This window comes from Myxocyprinus asiaticus, chromosome 21, assembly GCF_019703515.2.
Source record: "Myxocyprinus asiaticus isolate MX2 ecotype Aquarium Trade chromosome 21, UBuf_Myxa_2, whole genome shotgun sequence".
Lineage (NCBI taxonomy): Eukaryota > Metazoa > Chordata > Actinopteri > Cypriniformes > Catostomidae > Myxocyprinus > Myxocyprinus asiaticus.
Window position 1 is genome coordinate 20,632,937 of NC_059364.1, and position 27,266 is coordinate 20,660,202.

General features: G+C 41.0%; 1 protein-coding gene across 8 annotated transcripts in view; it reads left to right on the forward strand.

Annotated features, from left to right (window-relative positions):
* The first annotated feature begins 624 nt into the window (after positions 1-624).
* Positions 625-27,266, forward strand: part of LOC127411777 (regulating synaptic membrane exocytosis protein 1-like) — a 168,915-nt gene continuing 142,273 nt past the window's right edge. For 7 of the 8 annotated variants that reach the window (XM_051647522.1, XM_051647524.1, XM_051647527.1 and 4 more), the window contains exons 1-2: positions 625-954; positions 4,672-4,746. In XM_051647522.1, the coding sequence (XP_051503482.1) occupies positions 788-954; positions 4,672-4,746 (242 nt within the window). In that variant the 5' untranslated portion in view covers positions 625-787. Of the gene's footprint in view, positions 955-4,671; positions 4,747-19,965; positions 19,983-27,266 lie in introns of those variants that run through there. The other variant, XM_051647528.1, reaches the window with a different exon arrangement.

Consider the following 27,266-nt stretch of genomic DNA (forward strand, 5'->3'; position numbering starts at 1 on the left):
ACATTTTAATGCCTATTCAATTCAATCGACAATTACATGCTCTGTCCGTGGTTCTACATTACCTCTGTTGTGTAGCTATAATTAACCTCTTTTTCATACACGTTTATGATATAATTATTAGCCAGTGGTCAAATGTGCATTATCTTTCAACTCGCAGAGGAAGAACTCTTCAACAATCTGCTTCCGCCTGAACTGAAAATATCGGCTACTTCTCTCATCCACGAGCCTGTTATAGTCTAGATGGTAGGCGCGTCACAAACGCACTGTGATTGGAAGAGAGGGAAAATTGGATGCTGTGTGTGTGTACAACGAGCCCCCATTCTGAAATGAGAGTGCGCGTGTCCGTCTCGAGGAGGCGAGCGCGCGCTTGAGGGGCTGCGGTCCCATTGACTATTCCATCTCCCTGACAGCGGCAGCATCAGCACCGCGGACTTGAAAACAGAGCGCCGCACGGACTCCGCCTTTGCTCCCATCATCCCACCAAGTGTCTGAGGTCCGAGGCAGGTTCATCATCGTCAGGTCGAGTGACATATCATCTGGATCAGATATGGACTATCCTTAACTGGAACTGGAGGGGAGAGGCAGGCGGGCGGGCGGGGGGTGGGGGGGAGATAGAGAGGAGAAAAAGCCGTATAGGAAGAGAAGCACAACCGTGGGTGCCCGCAACGATGAAAGGTTCGCCACGCTCGCGAGAACCGCAGATAAGCCATCGGACTATGTCCTGAATAGCGGTTTACATAGCTGGGATTGTGTACCGATCATACGAGCCGCCAAGCAGGGGTAAAATATGTCCGCCTCGGTGGGGCCCCGCGGCGGCCCTCGCCCACCCACAGCGCAGAGCTCATTCCCCGAGCTGCCGGACCTCAGTCACCTCACCGAGGAGGAGAGGAATATCATCATGGCTGTGATGATTCGGCAGAGGGAGGAAGAGGCGAAGGACGAGGCCATGTTAAAGTAAGACGTGAAGATGTTTTTTAGGAGATACTTTCAAGCCCGTAGTATTCGAGCTGCTTTCTGAAGCAGTTTGAGGAAAACAGGTTGTGATTGTTTCAGTATGTGTATCTATCTGTGCCATATGCCTACCAATAAAGCCGTCAGGCTGTACACCTGCACCTGAGCGTCTCTCTCTGTGTGGTAGTGTATATGAGCCTGTATGTCCACTTTCTCATCCCCATCTTTACCGTGCACTGTCATGGATGAGATTGAGCACCGCTGTGTATCCATTTGGAAGCTGCTGCACTGTCAGCCTCATAAATTAATCAGGCTTGTCGCGCGTTTAGACAAGAAGTCTAATGACGATATAATAATCACTGCTGCGTGGAGAGGTGCCCAAGTGACTGGTCTCAGGTGTAACGCTGTTAAAGAGAGAGGGGCGTGTCGACACGCTAGAACTAAGTGACACCGTCTAGCACTTGTAGCTACAGAGAACTCACATAGGCTCGGTGAACAAATCTACAACTCGATACAGATAGATACACGCTTCGATGGCCATGAGCTTGTTTCCTTACTTTGTTTTGTCACGTTATTAGTTCATTTATTCGACTGATCATGCTGTTTTTTAATGTTAGTAAAATATATTTTGGGAATGTTATTGTATATTAGTACGCATAGGTTTTATTCACCACCAGTGTAGCGATTCTTGGCTGGTCACGACAATATTTCCATGCCTCGTCATCATGACCATCAGGATCTTTAACCCATTCAAAGAACGCCTCTTTGATTTGACAGCATCTACAGCAACAGCATCTGTCATGACATGATTTTTTTCCTTTCCTCCATTTGTCTCTGGTGGTCAATTAACTTTTCTTTTCTTATCTTTTCTTTTTTCTTAATTAAACTTCTTGTGAAGTTAAAGGGATAGCTCACCCAAAAATTACAATTCTCTCATTTACTCATCCTCAAGCCATCCTGGATGTGTATGACTTTCTTTCTTCTGTTGAACACAAACAAAGATTTTTAGAAAAACATTTCAGCATAGGTCCATACAATGCAAGTGAATGGGGGCCAGAACTTTGAAGGTCCAAAAATCACATAAAGGCAGCATAAAAGTAATCCATAAGACTCCAGTGATTACATCCATATCTTCAGAAGTGATATGATAGGTGTGGGTGAGAAACAGATCAATATTTAAGTCCCTTTTACTATAAATTTCCACTTTCACTTTCAAATTAATATTTTTTTGCCAATTCTCATTCTACGTGCATATCGCCATCTACTGGGTAGGGAGGAGAAATTATAGTAAAAAAGGATTAAATATTGATCTGTTTCTCACCCACACCTATTATATCACTTCTGAAGATATGGATATAATCACTGGAGTCTTATGGATTACTTTTATGCTGCCTTTATGTGCTTTTTGAACCTTCAAAGTTCTGGCCATCATTCACTTGCATTGTATGGACCTACAGAGCTGAGATAAAAATCTTTGCTTGTGTTCAGCAGAAAAAAGAAAGTCATACATATCTGGGAAGGCATGAGGGTGAGTATGAGTGAATTTTTATTTTTGGGTGAACTATCCCTTTAAAATCTTTTAAGAGATCATATTTATTATAGGCACTTGTCAGCATTTACAACTGATTGTATTTACATGAAATTTTATTGTCAGTGGCTATCTGTGGTTCATCAGTGCTGTTATCATGAGTGTAAAGATTGTTTCTTGGCTTCCTGTCCACCTGCCATTTAGAGGCCATCATTGCTCATATTACATTAGATGTCTTCCACCTTGAGATTTTAAATCAAATTTATGCATCTTAAATGGGTTCACTGAGCAGCTACAATCCATAACTTAACCCTTTGATTCCCTCATATTACTCAAAATAATTACATGTTTAATTTTTGTCTCAGTGTTTGTACGTTTGTGTCGCTAAAATCATCAGCAAGATAAATGAATGGGGTTGTATTCAAATGGTTAAAAGTCACCAGCTCAAATGATCAGACAGACTATCTCTGTTGTAGTGATAAGTGACAAGAGACACCACAGAATCGTTCTCATGGAAAGTTGTGACCTAAATAAGTTTAGGCTACTGATCATTGATCAGTGTTGGGGAAGCTACTTTGAAACTAACTTTCCAAGCTTCAAGCTACTTATAATTTAAAGTAGTTCAACTTCAGTCAAGCTACACCTTTTAAAAAAAATCTATTTATAAGGAAGAAATATTTTTAATATCTAAAATAATATATAAGATTATATTTGATCAAATTCTTCAATTAGAAGAGTATTTATCTGGCACACACACACACACACACACATACACACACACACACACACACACACACACACAAACACAAAAAAGATGTGAATTATGGTGACTTTCAACAATTAGGGTGAAAATATTAAATTAAATACATTTATAACACAACACGTAACAAAATTAAACATTGAATATGAATACATTCATACAAAATGATACTAATAAATAAAAAATTAAACAGTAGCTATTAACTTACTATTTCATTCTTAAAAAAGTGACTTTTGTGCATTGGCATAAGTGAATCTTTGAATTGTTTATTTAAACAGGATCATTAATGATATACTATCCAAACAAATCGATTCACTAAAATGTACTGGATTTCACAGCGCTACATTTAAAGGGATAGTTCACCCAAAAATGAAAATTCTCTAATCATTTACTCACTCTCATGCCATCCCAGATGTGTATGACTTAATTTCTTCTGCAGAACACAAACAATGATTTTAAGAAGAATATCTCAGCTCTGTAGGTCCATATAATGCAAGTGAATGGTGACCAAAACTATGAAGCTCCAAAAAGCACATAAAAAGCAGCACAAAAGTAATCCATATGACTCCAGTGTTTTAATCCATGTATTCTGAATCCAATAGGTTTTGGTTTAGAACAGACCAAAATATAACTCGTTGTTCACTATAAATCTTGACATCAGCAGTTTCCTTGGCAATCATGATTTTCAAGCTTGATCTGGGATGGCATGAGTGTGAGTAAATGATGAGAGAATTTTCATTTTTGGGGGAACTATTCCTTAAGTGAACTGGTGAATTGTTTAGATGAACCGTCTGAATGAACTGACTCACATAAATGTTTTGGATATTCTAATGAGAGAAAATATGTTTAAGGCGCGTGCTTTTCATTATGCCATAGCTTGTTTGGCTGTGAATATCTGTGCATGCAATACATGTTGAGATTGAAAACAGAGATGTAGCGTTTTTTGCACTACAGCTTGTTTCTCAAAAACCTACGCTATCATGAAAAAAGCACAAGTATTATCACGTTGCTAAACACTGTAGTTAAATTAGTAGCAACAATAGTTTTATTTAGATATTCCCATACTCTGGTACTGGCAATCTTCATTTTATATGTCTGATATTTCACATGTTGCTCTGTGTGGTATGAGATGCAGTGTTCACATTGATGAAGTTCTACACTCTCAAAGAGAATCTGTGTTCTGACTCAGAAGCTAGAGCTCGGCCTCATGAAGTTAATGTTTTGGTTTGGTTTTGAGGCATTCAGAGCTGGGGGAAAATACAGCACTTTGTGTGCTACCTTGAGAATAATTGTAATTGTTTACAAAAGAGGGTAAATATTTGCATGAAGATGCATGCTTGTTAATGGTGCCCTAAACATTTTTTAGACATAGTCAGAAGTACTCAGTTTTGTTTTAGAGATTTACTGTCATTATTTGTGCATTGCTTTACAGAGAGGAGAAGCCCATACAAGCAAAAAAGGTGAACCTGGTTGGGAACAAGAAACCCCAGCAGCAGAATGACATCAGGTACAAATCTCAGTCAAGTTTATCTACAGAATTTAAAAAAAAAAAACTTCCCAAAGGTGAGATGTAAATAAACATCATAAAGACTGGTAATTTCAAAGCTGGTAATTTTAAGGTATTTTCCTGTCTTTATGTGTCTTGTGGCCTGTTTGTTTTAGTTGTGTACTGGTTTCTTCAGCACATTAGTAGTGAATTAATTAGGTCTGGAAATGATTGCCAAGTTGAGTTAGTCATATGCTCTGAATGGTATGACTGCGGTTTTTATGTTACTATCAGACAATGAGTTACAGTCATACATCAAAATGTTAGAGTCATACATGACATTAAATGAAAGGTCAAGCTTTACCTCAAGGAGGTGCTCTATGCTGATGTTTTCTTGAAGCTGTAGGGTTTGTCATGAATGAAGTTGGACAGGCCTGTGCAAAAATGAGGATGGTGCATACTGTTGTGCATGCTGTCACCTGTTGCGACATTCTTAAATACTTAATGACTGATTTATAAGTTTTTCATCTTTGTTTCTTTTTGCCTGCCCATTGGAATCTGCTTCAACCCTCAACTGAAATTGCTGAGAATGGCACTGTGTTATAAATCGAAACCTTTCTCAGTCACACCATTTTATTTCTGCAAAAACAAGAAAACAAATACTGGCACCTGTGGTGCTGCTTTAGAGTGCTGACAGAGTAATATTTGTGCTACGTTAAAATATTTATGCACATCAGTATTGCCCTGGTTCTCTCAGCCGAAGAATAAGAGAACTGCGGGATGGTTTATATAAACAGTTAGAGAATATCTGTCTCCCTCTCTCTCTCTCTTTATTTGTGGTCTCTGGAGGGGTCAGAGGATCAGAAAGGTTTAGGATTATGGGGCAAGTTAGCCAAAGCACATCTGCTTTTTTGTGGAGTGCCTGGATGTTGTCACTTGTGATGTTAAAGGAACATTCAGTGTTCAATATAAAATAAGCTCAGTCAATAGCATTTGTGGTACAGTGTTGATAACCACAAAAATTCATTTGGACTTGTCCCTCCCTTTCTTTAAAAAAAGCAAAAATCTGGGTTATAGTGGGGCGCTTACAATGGAAGTGAATGAGGCCAGTCTTTAAACATTAAAATACTCACTGTTTCAAAAGTATAGCCACAAAACGTTAACAATATGCGTGTTAACATGATTTTAGTGTGATAAAATAATTTACTAACCTTTTCTGTTTAAAATTATATCCAATTTTACAACTTTGTTGCCATGACAATGTAATGCCGTAAACCCTGTAATGCTAAAACGACCATAAAAAACTATGATTTAAACAATTTTACAGTTCAAACAATACTTAAGTTTTAACAGAAGAATAAATGTAAGTGCTTATAATAAAATTATAAGCTTCACATTTGTGCCTTTAAACCCTTCAAAAATTGGCCCCATTCAGTTTCATTGTAAGTGCCTCACTGTAAACTTGAGGGACAAGTCTAAATAATTTTTTGTGGGTATCAACATAACGCCACAAATACTGTTGATTGAGCTTAATTTGTATTTAAAATAGGGATGCTCTGATTAGGATGTTTGCAGCTGATACCAATCACCGATCTTCTTGTCAACTGATCAGCCAATACCGATCCCGATCATTTCACCTTTTATCAGGATCTCTGTCATAACTGGTATGTGCAAGCTTTCTGCACATTGTCACTATTAACTGAATTTTCCTCTTCCCAGTAATATAACTTTGCCTAGTTTTTGCTGACAAAAACAGTTAAAAAAAAAAAAGTTTAAAAGACTTATTAAAAGCTTAAAAAAAAAAGAAAAAAGAAAAGAAAAAAATACTTTAAATCAAGCATAGGCTAACAACATATTCTCTATTTAAAAAAAAAATGAAGCTTAGTGTCAAACTGAAGACAAATTGATAATCTATAGGTGCAATTAAACATGACAACCATCGTTGTCATTATTTCATATAATTATTATTAGTCCATATTTTATTTCTATTTTATTTTTGCATTATATTTAAAACATTCTATTATGGTATTTTAATATTGTATAAAGAATTATTATATTTATAAATCCCTTCCCTGCCTTTTCATTTAGTTGTATTGTTGTATTAATAGTTCATTTTTCATTTGTTGCTGCTTGAACTTTAATGTAGGAACACAAGCTCTCTCATGAGGTGAAAGAGATGAAAGAGCGCATGTTTTTGGACTCTGCATGTGCTACTGTTGTTAATGCTGTTTAATTGGGAGATATTTGATAAAGATGTTTGAATTACACCACATCTTGTAACTCGCGTTATTAATGAGATGCCTATGACCGGCGAGAATGAGAAGTGAGTGGCTAATCGAACGGATCGGGAGAATTCCCGGTGGGCCGGTCAACAATTGGACCGGCAGGTCCGCATAATACACTTTCATCATGTGCCGCATAACAGTCGCCATCCGTGTCATCCAGTATTTAAGGCAGACCTGGGCATGTGGATCCAGCCCTCCACATGGTTTAAAGTAGCCTGTGGCTCATTTATCCTAAAAGCGTTGTTTTTTTCATTGGATATTTCAGTTATCTTGCATTGGGACCTAACACGCCTCCACAAGCGTTTAACATGCTCAGGGTTGCCAGATAAGAGACGCAACACCCCCAAATTCAGATTTATACTTGCGCAAATTGGAAATATTCTTCTTAATGTTATACATATTTTGTGCAATCTGGGAACCATGCACGCGAGTGTGCTCTTTCTAGCTCTCGCTTTCCCCTTTGAACAAACTTAGTGATCTCTAGTGCAATATTCTGCTCAAGGAAAAGTGTTATATGGCTACTCTGTGTCCATTCTTGAGGCTGCTTTTGATGTTTGGTGCAAATTTGGAATGCCCAGTTCCCAATGTGCTCTAAGTCCTCGTGGTGGTGTAGTGACTTGCCTCAATCCAGTTGCCTCCGTCTGAGATCGTCAATCCATGCATCTTATCATGTGGCTTGTTTAACACGTTACCGTGGAGACCTAGGTGTGTGGAGGCTTCACGCTATTCTCTGTGGCATCCATGCACAACTCACCACACGCCCCACGAGAGCGAGAACCACATTATGGCAACCACGAGGAGGTTAACCCAACATGACTCTACCCACCCTAGCAACCGGGCCAATTGGTTGCTTAGAATGCCTGACTGGAGTCACTCAGCACACCCTGGATTTGAACTTGTGACTCCAGGTGTGGTAGTAAGCGTCTTTACTTGCTGAGCTACCCAGACCCCCTAATGTTTGGTGCTACTAAGTTTGCAGGTAAACCTTCTCAGTGATGAAATTAAATATAAAAGTAGATCTTGGCATTATTGACACGCAGAGGGGTAATCATTGACACACAAGCAAGCGAGAGACGAATATGTAGATGTATTTTTTATTTGTGCAATTTAGAAATGTTGAAGTCCCCTCGCACCTGTATGTAAATATAACTCTTGTAGTAATCATTTATCATAGTCATGCAGCCTGTTTTATTCAGTTGTGTGCTGAATGGAAAGTCAAACCATTGAGGAGACCTGCATCATGACACTTTTAGTGTGTAAACAGGTAAAATAAGTAAACTCACCCACTTTGCGACAAACATTAAAAGTTCTATAATTTTCTTTTTTATTTTTTTTATTTATTAAAACAGACCCATGATGTAGAAAGTGTTAAATTAAATAATAAATTAACAGGGAAGTAGAGATGGTAAAATAAATCATTTATAATAAGCTCAGCCTTTATTCAGTTTTTTAATGCCTGTTAGAAAAGTATCTACCTTTGTAGGGCAATATAATACTTTAGGCAATTGCAGAATAGTACCATTAGTCACATATACACTTCAGAAAATTGAGTTCACAACTATTTCTGGGCTTAAAAGATACAAAAACCAAATCAATGCAGAACATTGTGTCTCAAAAGTAATATAATGTGGATCCCTATGCACTACTTAAAGCCCAAAGTGGCCCCTTTACCAAAATAGTTGCCCACCCCTGATTTAAGGGATGAGAATTGCATTCCGTATTATAGCGATTGCAGTCTCTTCCGTATTTTATCGTCTCACACCCAAACAATGAGAGAGTGGGTTGTGAGAGACACATTGGGTTTTGCGCCATCACGGATGCTTCACTTGACAGTGGGGGAAGGATCACTGAATATCCAGTGAGAACAGATACTAGTTGAATGGATGAACGTGCTTCAGGTACAAGATCATCACAAGTTTAATACTGACTGTAGTCTCACAATCTCAATCAGTTAATCTCTGAAACCCTCATTCTTAGCATTGCAGAATGAAAATAATGAGACTTTACAGCTCTCAAAAGATTAAACTCAACGAAACAAACTGCACAGAGTGCATTCAATATTGTATCATCCAAGCAAACCCTCTTAAAGAGACAGTAACCATATTGTCACAGTCCATAACATTTACATTCCAAGTAAAAGAAAAGTAATAAAAAAAATAAATAAAAAAAAGTACAATCACTCAACCTTCATTGATCCTGAACATTTAATTGTTGCACATGTTTTCATTGGATCTGTTGCTATGCTAATTATTTAAAATACAAAGCACTGACAATTTGAATTGTGAGTCTGAACATTTTGAATTATTTATGTACAGTTACAGTTCTATAGTGTTATTATTTGCCTAGGTAGACTTTAAAATAAACTTGACATTAAAAGGAAAGTTTACCCAAAAAAATGTAATTCTCTCATAATTTACTCATTTATGAGCCATCCCAGATGTGTATGACTTTCTTCTGCAGAACACAAATTAAGATTTTATCTCAGTTCTGTTGGTCCATTCAGCGCAAGTAAATGGTGACCAGAAATTTGAAGCTCCAAAAATCACATAAAGGAAGCATAAAAGTAATCCATATGACTCCAGTGGTTAAATCCATGTCTTCTGAAGTGATATGATAGGTGTGGGTGAGAAACAGATCAATATTTAAGTACTTTTTTTTATTATAAATTCTCCTCCCTACCCAGTAGGTGGCAATATGCACAAAGAATGTAAATCACCAAAAAGAACTCTTAAGAGACATTGGACATAAAATTCCTGGGCTGAATATGAATCCAACTCCGGCCCTGCCGATCACCGATTGAGTCATAGGACGTGAATATCGGCCGATACTGATCGGAGCATCCCTAATTTAAAATATTTTCTCCTATACCAGCTTAATATGCAGAGACAACAATGAGTTAGCAATTCATATGCTGATTCGCCCCCAAAAATGTAAATGCTGTGGCTCTGCGGTGCCATCAAAACTCTGTTGCTCTGTTGGTTTGAGCATCCTGACCAGTCCAACACAAAAACATTGGCTCAACCAATGAAGTGAGTTTGGGATGGGACTATCTGATTGTCTGACTGATAGCAGAAAGGGGGAGTATAAACCTGTTTGAAGCACAATAAATATTTTTGCTACTCTGTTTGGTGACACTAATGGTGCAGAAATTGCACACTTCAGCTTTAAGAAATTCTGACAAAAGAGATGGAGAGATCATTGCACCATACACTAGAAAGCAAACAGATATGGGCTGTCCTGGTGCAATGCACTTGCTCATTTACAACACCCACAGACTTGATGTTGTACTTCTGTCCTAGAAACGTTATTGTTGAGGAAGGGATTTAGTACATTCTGGATAGGATGTGTTTGAGTTGGGTCTGTTCTGCTAAAGATCAAACAAAGAGTTGCTCTTATTGTAATCTCATTCTCTTGAGCCCCACTCCTTCTCCAGCCTGTGTTTCTGGCTTAGAGACAAGAACTGACAAAAACCCTTTAAAAAAAGGAGGAATACATGAATAGATAAATAATTAAATGCACAGGCATATTACACAGTAGTGGCTTTTAATAGCGCCCTAGTCCATACATTAGCACCCACTGGAGAACAAGCCTTCCGAATCCATTTGCTCTCACCCACCAGTAGACCTCAGAAGGATGAGCGTGAGCTCACGGGTTGGCATGTGCTAAAGTAATGCTCCAAATGCTCCAGCTCCCACTCAATTACTCTCTCACTCACTGGCCGACAGCATTACAGAGTGTCTTTCGCAGGCCTCTGCATACAGATGCTGGAGTGGCCGTGGGTTTGAATTGCTGTGTGTTGTATATGACCTAGCCAAACTGATCTTCTTAAACTGAATGATACAGATTAACTCTGAATTGCATTGGCATAATGCTAGCTAGGTTAGCAAACAAGCTAACTGTCAATATAGAGGAGGATAAATGTTGAATAGCTGACTCTTTTTTCACAGGAAATAAAGTTACCCCAACAGGCTGGATATGGAATTTGGTGAATACCAGACTTTGTCCCAATCTGCATGTCTATTCTATGCAGTTTAAGTATGTACTTTGCAGGTAAGGTGACCCAGGGGTGCACAAAACAACCAATTAGCAAAGTAAATAGAAGCTGAAAACAAAACAGAAATAAGACACAACACGACAAAATTAAGCCACAACACAATGGAAATAAGCCACAACACAACAAAATTAAGCCACAGCACAATGGAAATAAGACACAACACAATGAAATTAAGCCACAACACAACAGAAAAGCCACAGCACAATGGAAATAACACACAACACAATGAAATTAAGACACAACACAATGGAAAATCCACAGCACAATGGAAATAAACCACAACACAATGAAATTAAGCCACAACACAATGGAAAAGCCACAGCTTAATGGAAATAAGCCACAACATAATGAAATTAAGCCACAATACAATGGAAATGCCACAGCACAATGGAAATTAAGCCACAACACAACAGAAAAGTGAAAGCACAATGGAAATAAACTACAACACAATGAAACTAAGCCACAACATGACAAAATTAATAAGATAAAAAAAAAAAAAGGATATCAAATCGTTGTACTTATCTAACCTTAAGTGCTCTGGCTAATACCTGGTTGGGTTTCTACCAGAACCCTTAATGCACATACAGTACTGTGCAAAATGTTGCATAGTGAGGATGTCTTCAAAAATAATGACATAAATAGTTTGCATTTATCACTTAATGTCGTACAAAGTCCAGTAAACATAAAAAAGCTAAATCAATATTCGTTGTGACCGCCTTTGCCTTTAAAACAGCACCAGTTCTCCTAGGTACACCTGGACACAGTTTTTCTTGGTTGTTGGCAGATAGGATGTACCAAGCTTCTTGGAGAATTCACCACAGTTCTTCTATCTATTTAGGCTGTCTCAATTGCTTCTGTCTCTTTATGTAATCTCAGACTGACACGATGTTCAGTGGGGGGCTTTGTGGGGGCCATGACATCTGTTTCAGGCCTCCCTGTTCTTCTATTCTAATCTTTTCTATTTGCAAAAGTAATGTTTGGGATTCTAACATTTATATTTCCTATTGACACACTAAAATAGCAGATATAAATAACCATCTTAAGACAAATGCTTTTGTGAAACATCTTATGTGCCTAAGACTTTTGCACAGTAATATAACTTCATCAACATTACATTACATTAACATTTACACATTTGACAGACTCTTTTATACAAAGTGACTTAAAGTGCTTTCAAGGTATACGTTGTATCAGTTTTTGCTTGAATCTTTACCAGGCAATGATGCTAAATGATGTCACAGTACCTGTAGCTATTCTTCATTTTTTTCTCCCCAATTTGGAATGCTCAATTCCCAATGTGCTCTAAGTCCTCGTGTTGGCGTAGTGACTTGCCTCAATCCGGGTGGCGGAGGACGAACCTCAGTTGCCGCCACATCTGAGACGTCAATCCGCGCATCTTATCACATGGCTTGTTGAGTGCGTTTCCGCGGAGACGTAGCACGTGTGGAGGCTTCACGCCATTCTCCGCGGCATCCATGCACAACTCAATACGCGCCCTACCGAGAGCAAGAACCACACATTATAGCGACCACGAAGAGGTTACCCCATGTGACCCTCCCTAGCAATCAGGCCAATTTGGTTGCTTAGGAGACCTGGCTGGAGTCACTCAGCATGCCCCGGATTCGAACTCACGACTCCAGGGGTGGTATTCGGCATCAATACTCACTGAGCTACCCAGGCCACCACCTGCAGCTATTCTTGCATACCGGCAGGTCTTAGAAGGTGTCCTGCTCCTGCGAAAATGGGCTGTATGCAGGCTCGGACGCAGAAATGATCAGGTGACGCATTGACCAGGGAACTCTTGTTGTGACTTGCTATGGGACGAGCAGCTCTCTGGATCTTCTGATCAGCCTCATGATCACTCATGCATTGAGGTAGACTGCCCCATGACTTACTGTAAAATACAGTGCTTAAAAAAATATGTATTTTATATTAATTTTGCTATGCTGTGGCTTTATTTCGTTGTATTGTGGCTTATTTCCATTGTGTTCTCAGCTTTTATTTGCTTTGCTAATTTGGTTGTGTTGTGCACTTCTTGGCCACCATATGCAGGTGCTGGGAGAGTGTATATTTTTGAGTAAAGTTGTGACTTTCCATTCCATTCAATTCCATTCAAACAGATGAGAATGATGGAGAGCAGAAACGCAAGCACTTGCAAAGAAGTTTTGTCTTTTCCTGTGTGAAAAAGTTCAAGTTTGGTAAGCTTGAAACGTTTGACCAATAGAGAATCTAAATGTCAGAGATTAACCTCTTAACTCAATTAAAAAAATACAAACTTCAGAGCTGCCTGGTTAACAGTGTTGTATGAAAGTGGAGTAGATATAATAGAGAAGTAGTACATTTTTTAATGCATTCTTTATTAAAAACAGATGTGTGACATCACAAGTTTCCTGTTGCCTTTATTTGTTGCGGGGTCCGAAGTAGGCTGATTTCACACGCTCAAAGTCTGGTGTGACCGCACCATAACCTCTTTAACCCTAGGGCATTTTTGGGACCATTCACACGTACTGTGGACTAATTGCAAAAAATTTCATAAAAGAGACATTTGTATTTGATGTCTCACATAAATCATATTTCACTTTGATATTCTTTTGAAAATATTTCTAACTATGGTATTAGGGCAACAAAATAAACTCCATAGTTGCATTGCTGAGTATGAGAGCTTTCCTCATTACCTCTAGGTGGCACTTATTTGCAACGTTGATGTTTTCAGGCATTATTTTGTTATTTTATGTAACATAAATGCAGAGGTGATTGTGTTCGATAAAATGTTCAGATTCTAAGCTTTCAAACGATACCACATACAGTACTGTGCAAAAGTCTTAGGCACATAAGATGTTTCACAAAATCATTTGTCTTAAGATGGTTGTTTATATCTGCTACTGTAGTGTGTCAATAGGAAATATAAATGTTAGACTCCCAAACATTACTTTTTCAAATAGAAAAGATTAGAATAGAAGAACATAGAGGCCTGAAACAGATGTCATGGCCCCCACAAAGCCCCCCACTGAACATCGTGTCAGTTTGAGATTACATAAAGAGACAGAAGCAATTGAGACAGCCTAAATAGATAGAAGAACTGTGGCAAATTCTCCAAGAAGCTTGGTACATCCTATCTGCCAACAACCAAGGAAAACTGTGTCCAGGTGTATTTAGGAGAATTGGTGCTGTTTTAAAGGCAAAGGTGGTCACACTGAATATTTTTTATGTTTACTGGAATTTGTATGACATTAAGTGACAAATGAAAACTATTTATGTCATTATTTTTGAAGATATCCTCATTATGCAACATTTTTCACAAGTGCCTAAAACTTTTGCACAGTACTGTATGCCTGACTTATGTATTCGGGGACTTTAATGTTTTAAGCCTAAACGTATTATGCAACATAGCACCCCCTTTTGGACCCTCCGGCAGGTCCAAAGAGTTGAAGACTTGGAGCTTCTAGAGTTACCACAGAAAACTTACTGTACACTAATTTTGAGGTAGAAATGAGTAAACTGCATGCTTGCTCACTGGGGTTCTAAATACAATTATTATTTAACTATTTAATTATTTATTTCTATACTCAATTTACAATAATATTTAATCAAACTACACAATGATGACTCTAAGACTTTATAGATATTACAGTTTAATTTTCTGTTAAAGCATGATTTTCTGTAACGCTACTTTGTGTGTTACGATGTGTGTTATGAAAAGTGCTATACAAATATAAAATGAATTGACTCAAAGAATATTACAGATGCTGGCTTTTCTGCTTAGAGGTGGTAGAAACCTTATTTGTAATATGCCATGAATGCAGCCTACCTGAATATTCACTCACTGAGAACTTTATTAGGAACACCTGAACACCTACTTATTCATGCGATTATCTAATCAGTCAATCGTGTGGCAGCAGTGCAATGCATAAAATCATTCAGATACAGGTCAGAAGCTTCAGTTAATGGTCACATCAATCATCAGAATGGGGAAAAATATGATCTCAGTGATTTTGTCCATGGCATGATGGTTGGTGCAGACAGGCTGGTTTGAGTATTTCTGTAACTGCTGATCTCCTGGGACTTCCATGCACAACAGTCTCTAGAGTTTACTCAGAATGGTGCCAAAAAACATCCAGTGAACGGCAGTTCTGCAGACGGGAAACACCTTGTTGATGAGAGAGGTCAACAGAGAATGGCCAGACTGGTTTGAGCTGACAGAAAGGTTACGGTAACTCAGATAACCCCTCTGTACAATTGTAGTGAGCAGAATAGCATCTCAGAATGCACAACACGTCGAACCTTGAAGTGGATGGGCTACAACAGCAGAAGACCACGTCAGGCAATTTGTTAGGGCTATAGTATTCCTAATAAAGTGCTCAGTGAATATATACTGAGCATCGGTCTGACACACAACATTTTTTCCTTGTTAAATCAGACATTCTCACAATGCATCAGATAATAGTACTATGAAAGAAATGTTGTTTGAGTATAATAATAAAATGTATGAACAGGTCAACATAAATGTGTCAGCATACAGTAACCCATTTAGAGTTGTATGCTGTCCTGAGGTGTGTGTGTGTGCGTATGTGTGTTTGGGCAGGTTTAAAGAGCACCTATTATGGTTTTTCAAATATTACCTTTCATGTAGTGTGTTATATAGCTGTTTGTGAATGTAAAAAAGTTTTCAAAAATCAAAGTGCACGACAAATGGAGTTATTGACTCCCAAAAGAAAGAACCGAATCTGAACACCTGAAATGAGTCGTTAGTAATTCCAGACTTACTTCCTGTACTAACCTACCTAATTTGGTAACAAAAAACCCGCCTCTGGTCTTCATTGGCTGCTCGTGAACAGCTTTGACCCGCCCTCAAACACTACACTAAGCGGTAGACCAATCACAACAGACTGGGACATCTGACCAATCAGAGCAGAGTAGGTTCTCTGAAAGGAGGAGTTTAGAATGAATCCTTTAGAACGGATCATTGAACTAGTCGTTTTTGACACTGGAAAAAAGGTAATGCTGTAATTTAAATTATGAGCAAATTAAAGTGTTTTTTGACGTTGGATGCATGTAAATCTATTGTATGAGACCTTTAAAACAAAATTAGTCACGTTTAAAAACCATAATAGGTGCTCTTTAAGTGGTTTACGAGGATAAAATTTGTTTAAGTTACAAACTGGTAATTGCAAGGGTCTTATGTTATAAATGTGGTTTATGAGGACATTTCTAGTGTCCCCAGTAATTCAAATCGCTTTAAAAACATACTAAACGTTGTTGTTTTGAAAATGTAAAAATGCAAAAAAAAGTTTTTTGTGAGGGTTAGGTTTAGGGGTAGGGTTAGGGGATAAAATGTATAGTTTGTACAGTATAAAAATCATTATGTCTATAGAGATTCCTCATAAGGATAGCCGCACCAACATGTGTGTGTGTGTGTGTGTGTGCGCGTGTGTGCGCGCGTGTGAACGCTGTGTCTCTTCACAAAAAGGAAAGTGTGGAGTCCATCTGTTCCTCCAGCTGGTTAGCTGTGGTCGTACACACACATACATACTCTCATTTCCTCACCAACTCACAAAAATATGCACTCAAACCGACAGGGACCCCTCACCATGCACTGCGATAATACACCTGTCCTTGCACTATGGTGTCAGTGACCCAGGGTGAACTGCAGGCTGTTTAGAGCACAAATGTTTTTGGTGGATAATGGCTCTGTTAGGGAAGAAAAAGACCTTTTAACACAGAAAAACACAGTGAAGTGTGGGGAATTACAGCCGAGATCTGTCACAGCATTGCAAGGGAGTATGTTGGGAGCTGTTTACACACACACACACACACACACACACACAGACACACACACACACACACACACACACACACACACACACACACACACACACACACACACACACACACAGAGACACAGAGAGAGGGCAACAGGACATGGAGCACAGTCAGAGGGCATTCTTCTGTGGCTTAGGTTATATGAAACCAACAAGAACTTTCCTGACATACTGCCTTTGCTCATGGCAAGGAGGCATCAAACTGATCGGGCACACGAATTCACAAATCTAAATTTGGTCTGTCCAATCAAGTCACACCTTCCATAGATCATTTGCCTGAAACTGAAAATTTCATCGAAACAAGTTTGATTGTTTTCTTGTCGAACACAAAAGGAGTTTTTAGCAATGTCAAAGCTGCTCTTTTCTATTCAATGAAAATGCATGGTAATCACTGGCTGTGAAGTTTAGTCACAATTTTGCTTGACTATATACAGTATATATATATATATATATATATATATATATATATATATAAAAGTAAGCTATATATAAGGTCTGGATTAGAACCTGGGTCCCCTTGAAAACTTACCAAAAAGTGTACTGTACCTTTAGGCTAACATGTCTTATACCTATGTAAAGCACTACGTTGTTAAATATGTTATCTTGACTAGGGCATAAAGTGAGCTAGGACTGCCTCAGGTGCCTCTGGCATGGACTGAATACCTGTGGTGGGATGGACTTGCATAATGAACCCAACTCAAGGCATGACAGGCATTAAATGCCTTGCACTGAGATTTGGAAAAGGGTAAAGAAAGTCATGAGTCAAGGCAATTGTCTTATATTCATTAAGCTACGCTGTGGTATTAAGTCAGTGGTTTCCTGATCAACAGCATGTCAAGATCATTACCACCAATCTTCCTGTGAGAATTTGTCCCATGGATAAGCAAAAACGCAGCATGTGTAGGCATGCCGAGACACTTGCTATGCCAAACACTTTCACTTATCTCTTAGTAATTTGGTTGCTAAGCTTGTCTATCCTCAGATGAATTGCATTTCCTGTTATAAGATCAGTGCTGAAACATTCAAATGTTCCTCAGTGTTGAATATAATGTAGAGGTGAGTCAAGGGGCATGGCTGAGAAGACAGCAGACAGACTGATGGAGAGATGGAAATGTATCAATAAGACCTGCACTTAATAGCTCTGTTCCAAAACCAAATGTTATCTATCTAGACAGCATTTTAAGGCATCATATGTGTGATCACTAAGCAAAGGCGGCTCCAACCTGGTCTCGTGCCAAGTCATAATAATAGTACAAGATGGTGAAAATTTAAGAAATCGTATGAGTTGGCTCGTACAAAAACTTAAGACTTTTACTCCCATAGAAAAAAATGAACCAGCGGATGATGTTATTATAATTTTTCCTAAGTTCAACCCCTAACCCAAACTTAAACCTAACCATAAAATCTAACATCTTAAGCTAAGCGCACATTACACTACTTAAAGTCGGCGGCCTGTGACAAACAGTCTTTCTGTCGTTTTCGTGTGGCATGTGTGAGTGACCTTTATCAAGGTTGCTGCCTGTGGTGAACCTTTCAAATCAATCACTTAATGTAGGAGCTTACATGTTGTTTAGGATGCTGTTTTGGAAGGTTGCTGACTATGTGGTCAATAGACAGCAAGGGAGCTCGCTAGGTTTTGGAAGACAGCTTACTGTATATCTTCACTACACCTCTTTAATCATACTTTTGCATGGGGTTGTGTGTTTGGAATCTTTCCTCTGAAGATTGAGTCATTTTTGAAGGGTAGATAGACTTTATTGCAACTAAAAGCACGCACATAAGCTTCATGACTGTGGTAAGCTGTCAGCTTTCAGTATGTCCTCTTTTAACTGTGTCTGCTTCTTCTGTCATATGGATTTAATTAGCAAAGTCTTTACTTAGTCAGTCAGTCAGTCAGTCAGTAAGTCAGACAGTCAGTCAGTGAAGTGTGGCACCAACACCTGGAGTTTCAGTTACACAGCACTGCCATGGAGGAATGTGTGTTTCGGGTTGTTTTGTAGGCATTGTTCTCTCTCTTTTCGTTAGCGCAGTGTCACTTTCCTTAAGCATCATCAGTATTACTTCTGAGCTGGCCAAAAAGCTGTGGCTCTGTGTTCTTCTTGCACCAATGAATTTTTTTTTTAATCGCCCACAGTGAAGATGTGTGTATGTGTACATGTGTTTGTGTAAAATGCCACAAGCACATATAGCGTGGCCTAGGGCTGGACAATATACAGTAGCTAAAAATATTTTGTCTCAATATTTTTCAGCATTTTGATGACATACAATATATATATATATATATATCAAAATTTAAAAGTTTTCATCAGAGGGAGAAACTACAAAGAAATGAGCATTTGAGATATTTGGAGTTCTGTGATAATATTTGGATTTTAACTTTGAATGTTTTTTTGTTTTTTTAATAAGCAACCTTAAACTGTTTTCTGAGGTGGGGTTGATCAAAGGATCCTTGCTGGAAATGTACAGACAATACAAATAATTTTCTTGACAATTCTTACGTATATATTATTGAAAGTAGTATTGCTTGTCAGTTGAACATTAATTTCTGCACGGCAAGTCTTAACTATCACCAAAACTCAGAATGAGACGTTTTTGTCATGCAGAGTTCAAAGTGACGCTTGACGCTGGTGTTGATGCTCTGACGTGAATCATGAACGCAGCTTCATTAATGCTGAAGGAAAGCAGATAGCCACAGTCTACCGGCAGTTTAATATCGTGGAGGTTGAGAGTTGAAGAGATTTAACCTTTTGCACGTGACACTGCACAGCTGGTAGAGGTGGGCAGAGGGGTATTTTTTATTTTTTTATTTCTTGTCATACAAAAATAAAATACTGTATTTAATATAATAAACATGTGAACAAATGGGTTATGTCTGTACTGTATTTGTTTTATTTATTTCATTGTTATAGCTGTAAAAAAACAAATGAACAAATAATATCAGCAGTCTGGTTTGCCTATATGCACTGTTCGACTTCTCAGACTTTTTGTGTGTGTGTGTGTGTGTGTGTGTGTGTGTGTGTGCATGCGTGTGTGACAAGTGCTAATAACAGACTTGGCTGCGTGCATCGGATAATCACTCTCGATCAGCATGTTCTCACTGTGAGTATACAAGTTTTAAATGGTTATTGTGGTGCTTTTGTGATAGTTTGGCTGTCTGTTTCAGAAAACAAACATATTATATTCCTGAAAAGACTGTTTGAGTTGCTGTTTGTTTGCTAGAAAACCACATCTGCACCTAATAAATAGATGTGGCTGTGTGCATGGGAAGATCACATTTAGATATGCTTGCTGTGCATATACAAGCTGTGAACTGTTATCGTGGTACTTTGGTGACAATTAGGCTGTTTGCTACATAAAATATACATATTATGTGCTTGAAAAGACTCTTTCAGTAGCTGTTTGTTTGACAAATGACAACCGCTACTAATGTAAACAAATGGCAGCACGCATCGGAAGAAGATTGTGTTTTATGTATTGACTGTGAATATAAGAGATGTAAACTTTTTATCGTGGTACTTTGGTGACGAGTTGGATGTATGTATATAAAATAAATGTATTCTGTGGTTTAAAAGACTGAATGAGTAACTGTTTGAGCAAATATAAATAATAGACACTTGACCAGTGCAGCCTATGTCTGCGCGATAGCCGATTTGAATCTGTCAGCTTGTAACATAACTGGATGTTACAGAAACACATATGTGTGATGCTACTCTGTGGGGCTCAGTTATTAACTGTCACATATGTGTGATGGTAAGTATGAAAGGGTTAATGCCCATTGCAATGAATATGTAACCTATGTGGAGACTAGTTCTTTCAAATAGTCAAACTCCCACTTATGGGAAATGTTTAATGTTACTTGAATTGGTGATATTTTAGTGCATTTCTGTCTTTATACTGTGGAAGGCTTTTTTGGAAAATGTTAATAAAACATTATATTGTTACATTGGTTTTTTTTCTTTCCTAATTTGGAAAAAATGCATTCTGAGAGGAAAAAAGTATATGTAGTGTCAAATTTCAGCAGTTTCAAAATCTGTAATTAATCGCTATTTGAGTACAAAAATTATGTGATTAATCACTATTAAAAAAATATTGAGTGACAGCACTAATATATATATATATATATATATATATATATATATATATATATATATATATATATATATATATATATATACAGTACTGTGCAAAAGTCTTAGGCACATAAGATCTTTCACAAAAGCATTTGTCTTAAGATGGTTATTTATATCTTCAGCTTTAGTGTGTCAATAGGAAATATAAATGTTAGACTCCCAAACATTACTTTTGCAAATAGAAAAGATTAGAATAGAAGAACAGGGAGCCCTGCAACAGATGTCATGGCCCCCACAAAGTCCCCCACTGAACATCGTGTCAGTCTGAGATTACATAAAGAGACAGAAGCAATTGAGACAGCCTAAATAGATAGAAGAACTGTGGCGAATTCTCCAAGAAGCTTGGAACATCCTATCTGCAACCAAGAAAAACTGTGTCCAGGTGTACCTAGGAGAATTGGTGCTGTTTTAAAGGCAAAGGTGGTCACAACGAATATTGATTTAGCTTTTTTATGTTTACTGGAATTTGTATGACATTAAGTGATAAATGAAAACTATTTATGTCATTATTTTTGAAGACATCCTCACTATGCCGCATTTTTCACAAGTGTCTAAAACTTTTGCACAGTATTGTATATATATATATATATATATATATATAGGGTACAATGGGGCAAAAGGCACAAAATGAATCAAGATCTAAAAAAATTATTTATTTTTATTGAATATTGATGGAGCAACAAAATTTGTGTGAAAAGAAATAATAACTAAATGTTTTGATTAAAATTCAGTTTTTAAAGAAAGGTGGTGAGGGGCCCTTTTACCCCACACTTGGGTTAAAGGCCCACACCCTTGGTGTAAAAGGCCCCAAGGGGGGTTATTGTAATTTTGTGTGGATATAGGGGCAATAGTTATATGGCAAAATTCATCAGCTAATGCAAATATTTTTGAGAAAGCAAGATGCTTTTTTGAGTGACAAATTAAGATAATGCTTATTCAAAATATCTACTTCAGAAAAGGGTGCACAATTTCCTTTTAATTTCAAAGACATTTGGCATTTTATAACATCTAAAGTATTCTATCAACAAATTAATCTCCATTTGTGATGGATCAGTTAATGTGAGCCCACTTTGAACATTTTTCATAACAAATCTATTCACTCCATTTAAGAAAAACAATGTGTTTTATGGGGGCCTTTAGCCCCTGCAACAGTGGGACTTTTTACCCCAAATACCATCCTTTCACTTATTGGACAGTTATTAAAAAAACTTTTGATTTAATGACCTTTAACAAAACTGAAAATGACAAATACGTATTTTGTCTCAAAATATATATTTCAGGAATTTTTATTAGCCACATTAATTTGCAACATTTTGAAAAAAATTCAAATTAGATCAAAATGCCTCAAAATCAGGCATTTTAAAACTTTAGACACTGCAAGCAATGATCTCATGGATCAGGAACATTTTGCAGTGCATAGTGACAAACAGATGTTTAGGAAAGTATTGTGGTAGTTCCCTATCTGTCACTCACTCGATGTTGTGTCGATATAGTGACACTAGGGGTCGCTCTTGGGAGCCCCAAACACCTCTGATCTTTGAGAAAAGGCCAACGGGAATTGGCAAGTGGAATTTGCATGCCACTCCCCTGGACATACTGGTATAAAAGGAGCTGGCTCGCAACCACTCATTCAGATTTTTTCTTCGGAGCCGAGTGGTGTTGAGCAGTGAGTTCCACTGCCGTTCCATTCACCTTACAACGAGAAGCGTATGCTGTTGGATATATGGCACATTTCAGCGGCTTTCTCCCCCTCGTGCATGACTAGTGCAGAGTACGCCTCTGGGTGCTTCGACAGCTAAGAGAGTGTATATTCTTGCAAAAAAAGAGTATATTTTCCTCTAAAAGAGTGCGCACTGATGGAGAGCGCCTTTTTAAAGATGCCTTTATGTCTGTGTGTAGTTCCTTGATGCAGTCGCTATCTCTCTGCCTCTGACGGCCACGATTGCTGTCTCACATGTCTGGGCCGTAATCACGTTGAGGCAGCGTTCGTGGATGGTTCATGTTCTCACTGCGAGAACATGACCATGGCAACGTTGCGTTCGTGGCTTTCCTTCTTCCGGGGGAAAGCCACTCCAGCTGCTCCCCGCCCCGATCCTTCTACCTATGGGTACGAGGCCGGGATGGTTAGCACTGGGGGCAATTTGGGGACCCCAATGGGAGTGGTTCCACCGGGTAATCCCCCACAGACCTCCCATTTCCCAGTATGCTCGTTTGCCCCGGTCGAGTTCTGGGATGAGACAGGCAGCTCGCTTCAGGGCGAGTTTAATGTCTCATTTGGGGCTCGAGAACAGGATGAGCTCTCGATCGCATCATCGCAGTTGGATGCTGAGGACTCGACTGGGCTCCCACCTTTGGGTGCAGTCATCCAGTCTGAGGCTGATGTGGACCTGACGGCCACGCTTGCCCGGGCTGCCGTGAATGTTGGGCTGGAGTGGAACCCTCCACCCTGCCCTGAGCCCTCACGGCTTGATGACTGGTTCCTGGGTTCGGAGCACCACTCATGGCCACGCCCTTTTCTGGTTCCATTCTTCCCAGTGGTGCATGAGGAACTCACAAAGTCATGGTGGGCACCTTTTACTGCCCAGACCCAACTTCTGGGTTCCTCCGCTCTCACTACCCTCGACGGTGGGGTGGCCAGGGGGTATACAGAGATTCCTCAGGTGAATAAGGTGGTTGCGGTGCACTTGTTCCTGAGACTCCCGTCCAGGGCCTGTAAGCCTACATCGTCTCTGGCAGCCAAGGCTTACAGTGCTGCTGGACAGGCTGCCTCCGCCCTGCATGCCATGGCCCTCCTGCAAGTACACCAGGCCAAGGCATTGAAGTCCAGGGAGTGATGCAGGAGCTGCGCTCGGTGACCAATCTTGCCCTCTGGGTGACGAAGGTCATGGCGCGGGCTCTCGGGCAGGTGATGTCCACCTTGGTGGTCCAGGAGAGCCACCTATGGCTTAATCTGGTGGAGATGAAGGACATCGACAAGGTCCACTTTCTCGATGCTCCCATCTCCCAGATCGGCCTATTCAGCGACACCATTGAGGACTTTGCCCAGCAGTTCTCAGCGGTAAAGAAGCAGACGGAGGCCATCCAACACATCCTGCCCACCCCGTCTGCTCGCCACCGAGGGTGTCCCCTTGCGGCTCCAACTCAGGCAGCTCCTGTAGAGCCCCCCACAGGAAGCTGACGCCCCCCGTCTCACGATCCGGCGCTAAGAGCCCCAGGAAGACCTCCAAGCACCCCTGAGATGGACGACCCAGGGAGGAAGAGGCCCTCTTGAACCCCGGAGCTGGTACACAGACCACTCTATCCCCTGGTGGAGGAGAATCCTTTGTTCCCTTTTGTTTTGATTTTGCTGCATGCCCAAGGGTCTGCAGTACCCACATTTTCAAAAAAAAGAGCGATTTACTCACTCCCTGGGTCATACACCTGGTGTTTATGGCCGTCGTTGTCATGATCGACGTACATAGAACACTCGTGGCCAGGGTGCTATCCCCGCCTTGATGTTTCCCTCAGCACAGCCACGAGTTTGGGATGCGATTCTCCTCAAAGTGGCGGTTCCTGCTCTTCCCCGCCACGAGGCCCCATCTGCAGGTACGTCAAACGCTATCGTTCCCATGGTGCCCCTCGTTCGGTGTTTGGAGGCGTGGCTAGCGCTCTCCAACCCATTGAGCTGGATGGCCAGGATGGTCCGACTCGGCTATGCGATTCAGTTCGCCCGGCACCCGCCCGCATTCAGCGGCATCCGTTTCATCTCATTGAGGGCCGAGAACGCCACTGCTCTGTGTGCGGAGATTGCGATCCTTCTACAGAAGGACACGATAGAGCCTGAAGTGGGCATTCGCATCCTCAATTATTTTGACGACTGACTGATACTAGCTCACTCTCGAGACCTGTTGTGTGTGCACAGGACCTGGTGCTCAGGCACCTCAGCTGGTTGGGGCTTTGGTTCAAATGGGAAGTGAGCAAGCTCTCCCCAGTTCAGAGCAACTCTTTTCTTGGGATGGAGTTAAACTTGGTCTCTATGATAGCACGCATCTCGGACAAGCATGTGCAGTCAGTGCTGAACTGCCTGAATTTGTTCAGGCTGAGCACAGTGGTCCCACTGAAACAGTTTCAGAGGCTCCTGGGGCATATAGCGTCATCGTCGGCAGTCACGCCAATCGGGTTGATGCAAATGAGACTGCTCCAGTACTGGCTTCAGACTCAAGTCCAGAGATTGGCATGGCACCATGGCATGCATCGTGTGGTCATCATGCCGATCTGCCACCGCATGTTCAGCCCTTGGACAGACCTTGCATTTCTGCGGGCAGGAGTCCCCTTAGAGCAAGTGTCCAGGTGTGTCATTGTTATGACAGACACCTCCAAGTTAGGCTGGGGCGCTGTGTGCTCCTGGACAGGGCTGCGACTGCATTGGCATATCAACTGCCTCGAGTTGCTGGCAGTATTGCTGGCCCTGCGGAGGCTTTGGCCGTTGATCCAGGGCAAGCATGTGTTGGTCCATTGGACAACATAGCGGCGGTAGCGTATATAAACCGCCAAGGTGGTTTATGCTCGCGTCACATGTCACAACTCGCCCGCCGCCTCCTCCACTGGAGTCAGCAGCGACTGAAGTCATTGTGGACCACTCACATCCCGAGCGACCTCAACCATACAGCGGACACACTGTCATGGCAGGTGATGCTCAGGGGAGAGTGAAGACTCCACCCCCAAGTGGTCCAGCTGATCTGGAGTCAATTCGGCGAAGCACAGGAAGACCTGTTTGCTTCCTGGGAATCCTCCCACTGCTCGCTCTGGTACTCCCTGGTTAAATCTGGCTCCCCTCGGCACAAACACGCTGGCATACAGCTGGCCCTGGGGGCTGCACAAGTATGCGTTCCCCCCCAGTGAGCCTGCTTGCGCAGACCTTGTGCAAGGTCAGGGAGGACGAGGAACAGGTCATCCTGGTGGCGCCACACTGGCCCACCCAGACTTGGTTCTTGGAACTCACGCTCCTTGCGACAGCCCCTCCCAGGCGAGTTCCCCTGAGGGAGGACCTCCTCTCTCAGGGATGGGGCATCATCTGGCACCCACGCCCAGACCTCTGAAATCTCCACGTCTGGCTTCTGGACAGGACACGGAAGATATAAGTGGCCTACCACCAGTGGCACACCACGACGCTGTGGACGGTAAGTCCCTGGGGAAGCATGACCTGATCATCAGGTTCCTTAGAGGCACTAGGAGGTTGAATCCTTCTAGGCCACACCTCATTCCCTGATGGAATCTCTCCGTGGTCCTGCTGGGCCTGCAAAGAGCCCCGTTTGAGCTCCTAGAGCCCCAGCCTTGTCGTTGCTGTGTCCGGTGCGTGCTTTGCGCATCTACTTCAACCGCACGCAGAGCTTTAGATGCTCTGAGCAGCTCTTTGTCTGCTTTGGGGGACAGTGGAAAGGGAACGCTGTCTCCAAACAGAGGCTTGCCCACTGGATCATGGATGCCATCGCTTTGGCATACCAGGCCCAGGGCGTGCCCTCCCTTTTGGGATTACGAGCACATTCCACGAGGAGTGTGGCGTCCTCCTGGGCACTAGACAATGGTGCCTCTCTAGCAGACATCTGTAGAGCAGCGGGCTGGGCAACACCCAATACCTTTGCGAGATTTTATAATCTCCAGCTTGAGCCGGTTACGTCCCGTGTGTTGACAGGTAAGAGCAAGTAAGTGTGCGGGCAGTTGGCCGGGTGTACCACTTGCGCACAGCGTCTTTCCCCTCCCTGAGGTTGCACTTTTTTCCCCCATGCGAGTTCATGAGATGGTGAACCCTGGATGTTCTTCCTCCTTAGCCCTACAGCTGGCAAATTCGGCGGAGGAATTCGTAGCTGGGACCAGTATGTGTACTAGTATGCCCTGTACTGGGGTAGGTGCTCCACATGTGCTGGTTACCTGTGGTAACCCCTTGTGACATAGTTTCCCTGAGGGCAAATCCGTGTCTCCCTTCAGCAGGGTCCTCACCTACCACCAGTCGCCATGCTGTAGAGTTCCTCCCCTCCGGGTAGGACCTCGCCACATGTTAACTTCCCCTTCGGGCAGGATGTGGTCTCCGCGGTATCTTTTCCTCTTGGGAAAGAACACCTTCCCTGACGCGAATACATATGGCCCCAGCTGAAAACATTTTCACTTTGTGGGGAGAGAAAAAAAGAGAGAAAAGGACGCGGCTGGTGCGGCCTGTTCCCATTGTAGATAAGTCGTGTCCCCCCAAATAATCAAGGCATATTGATTTCCACTAAAT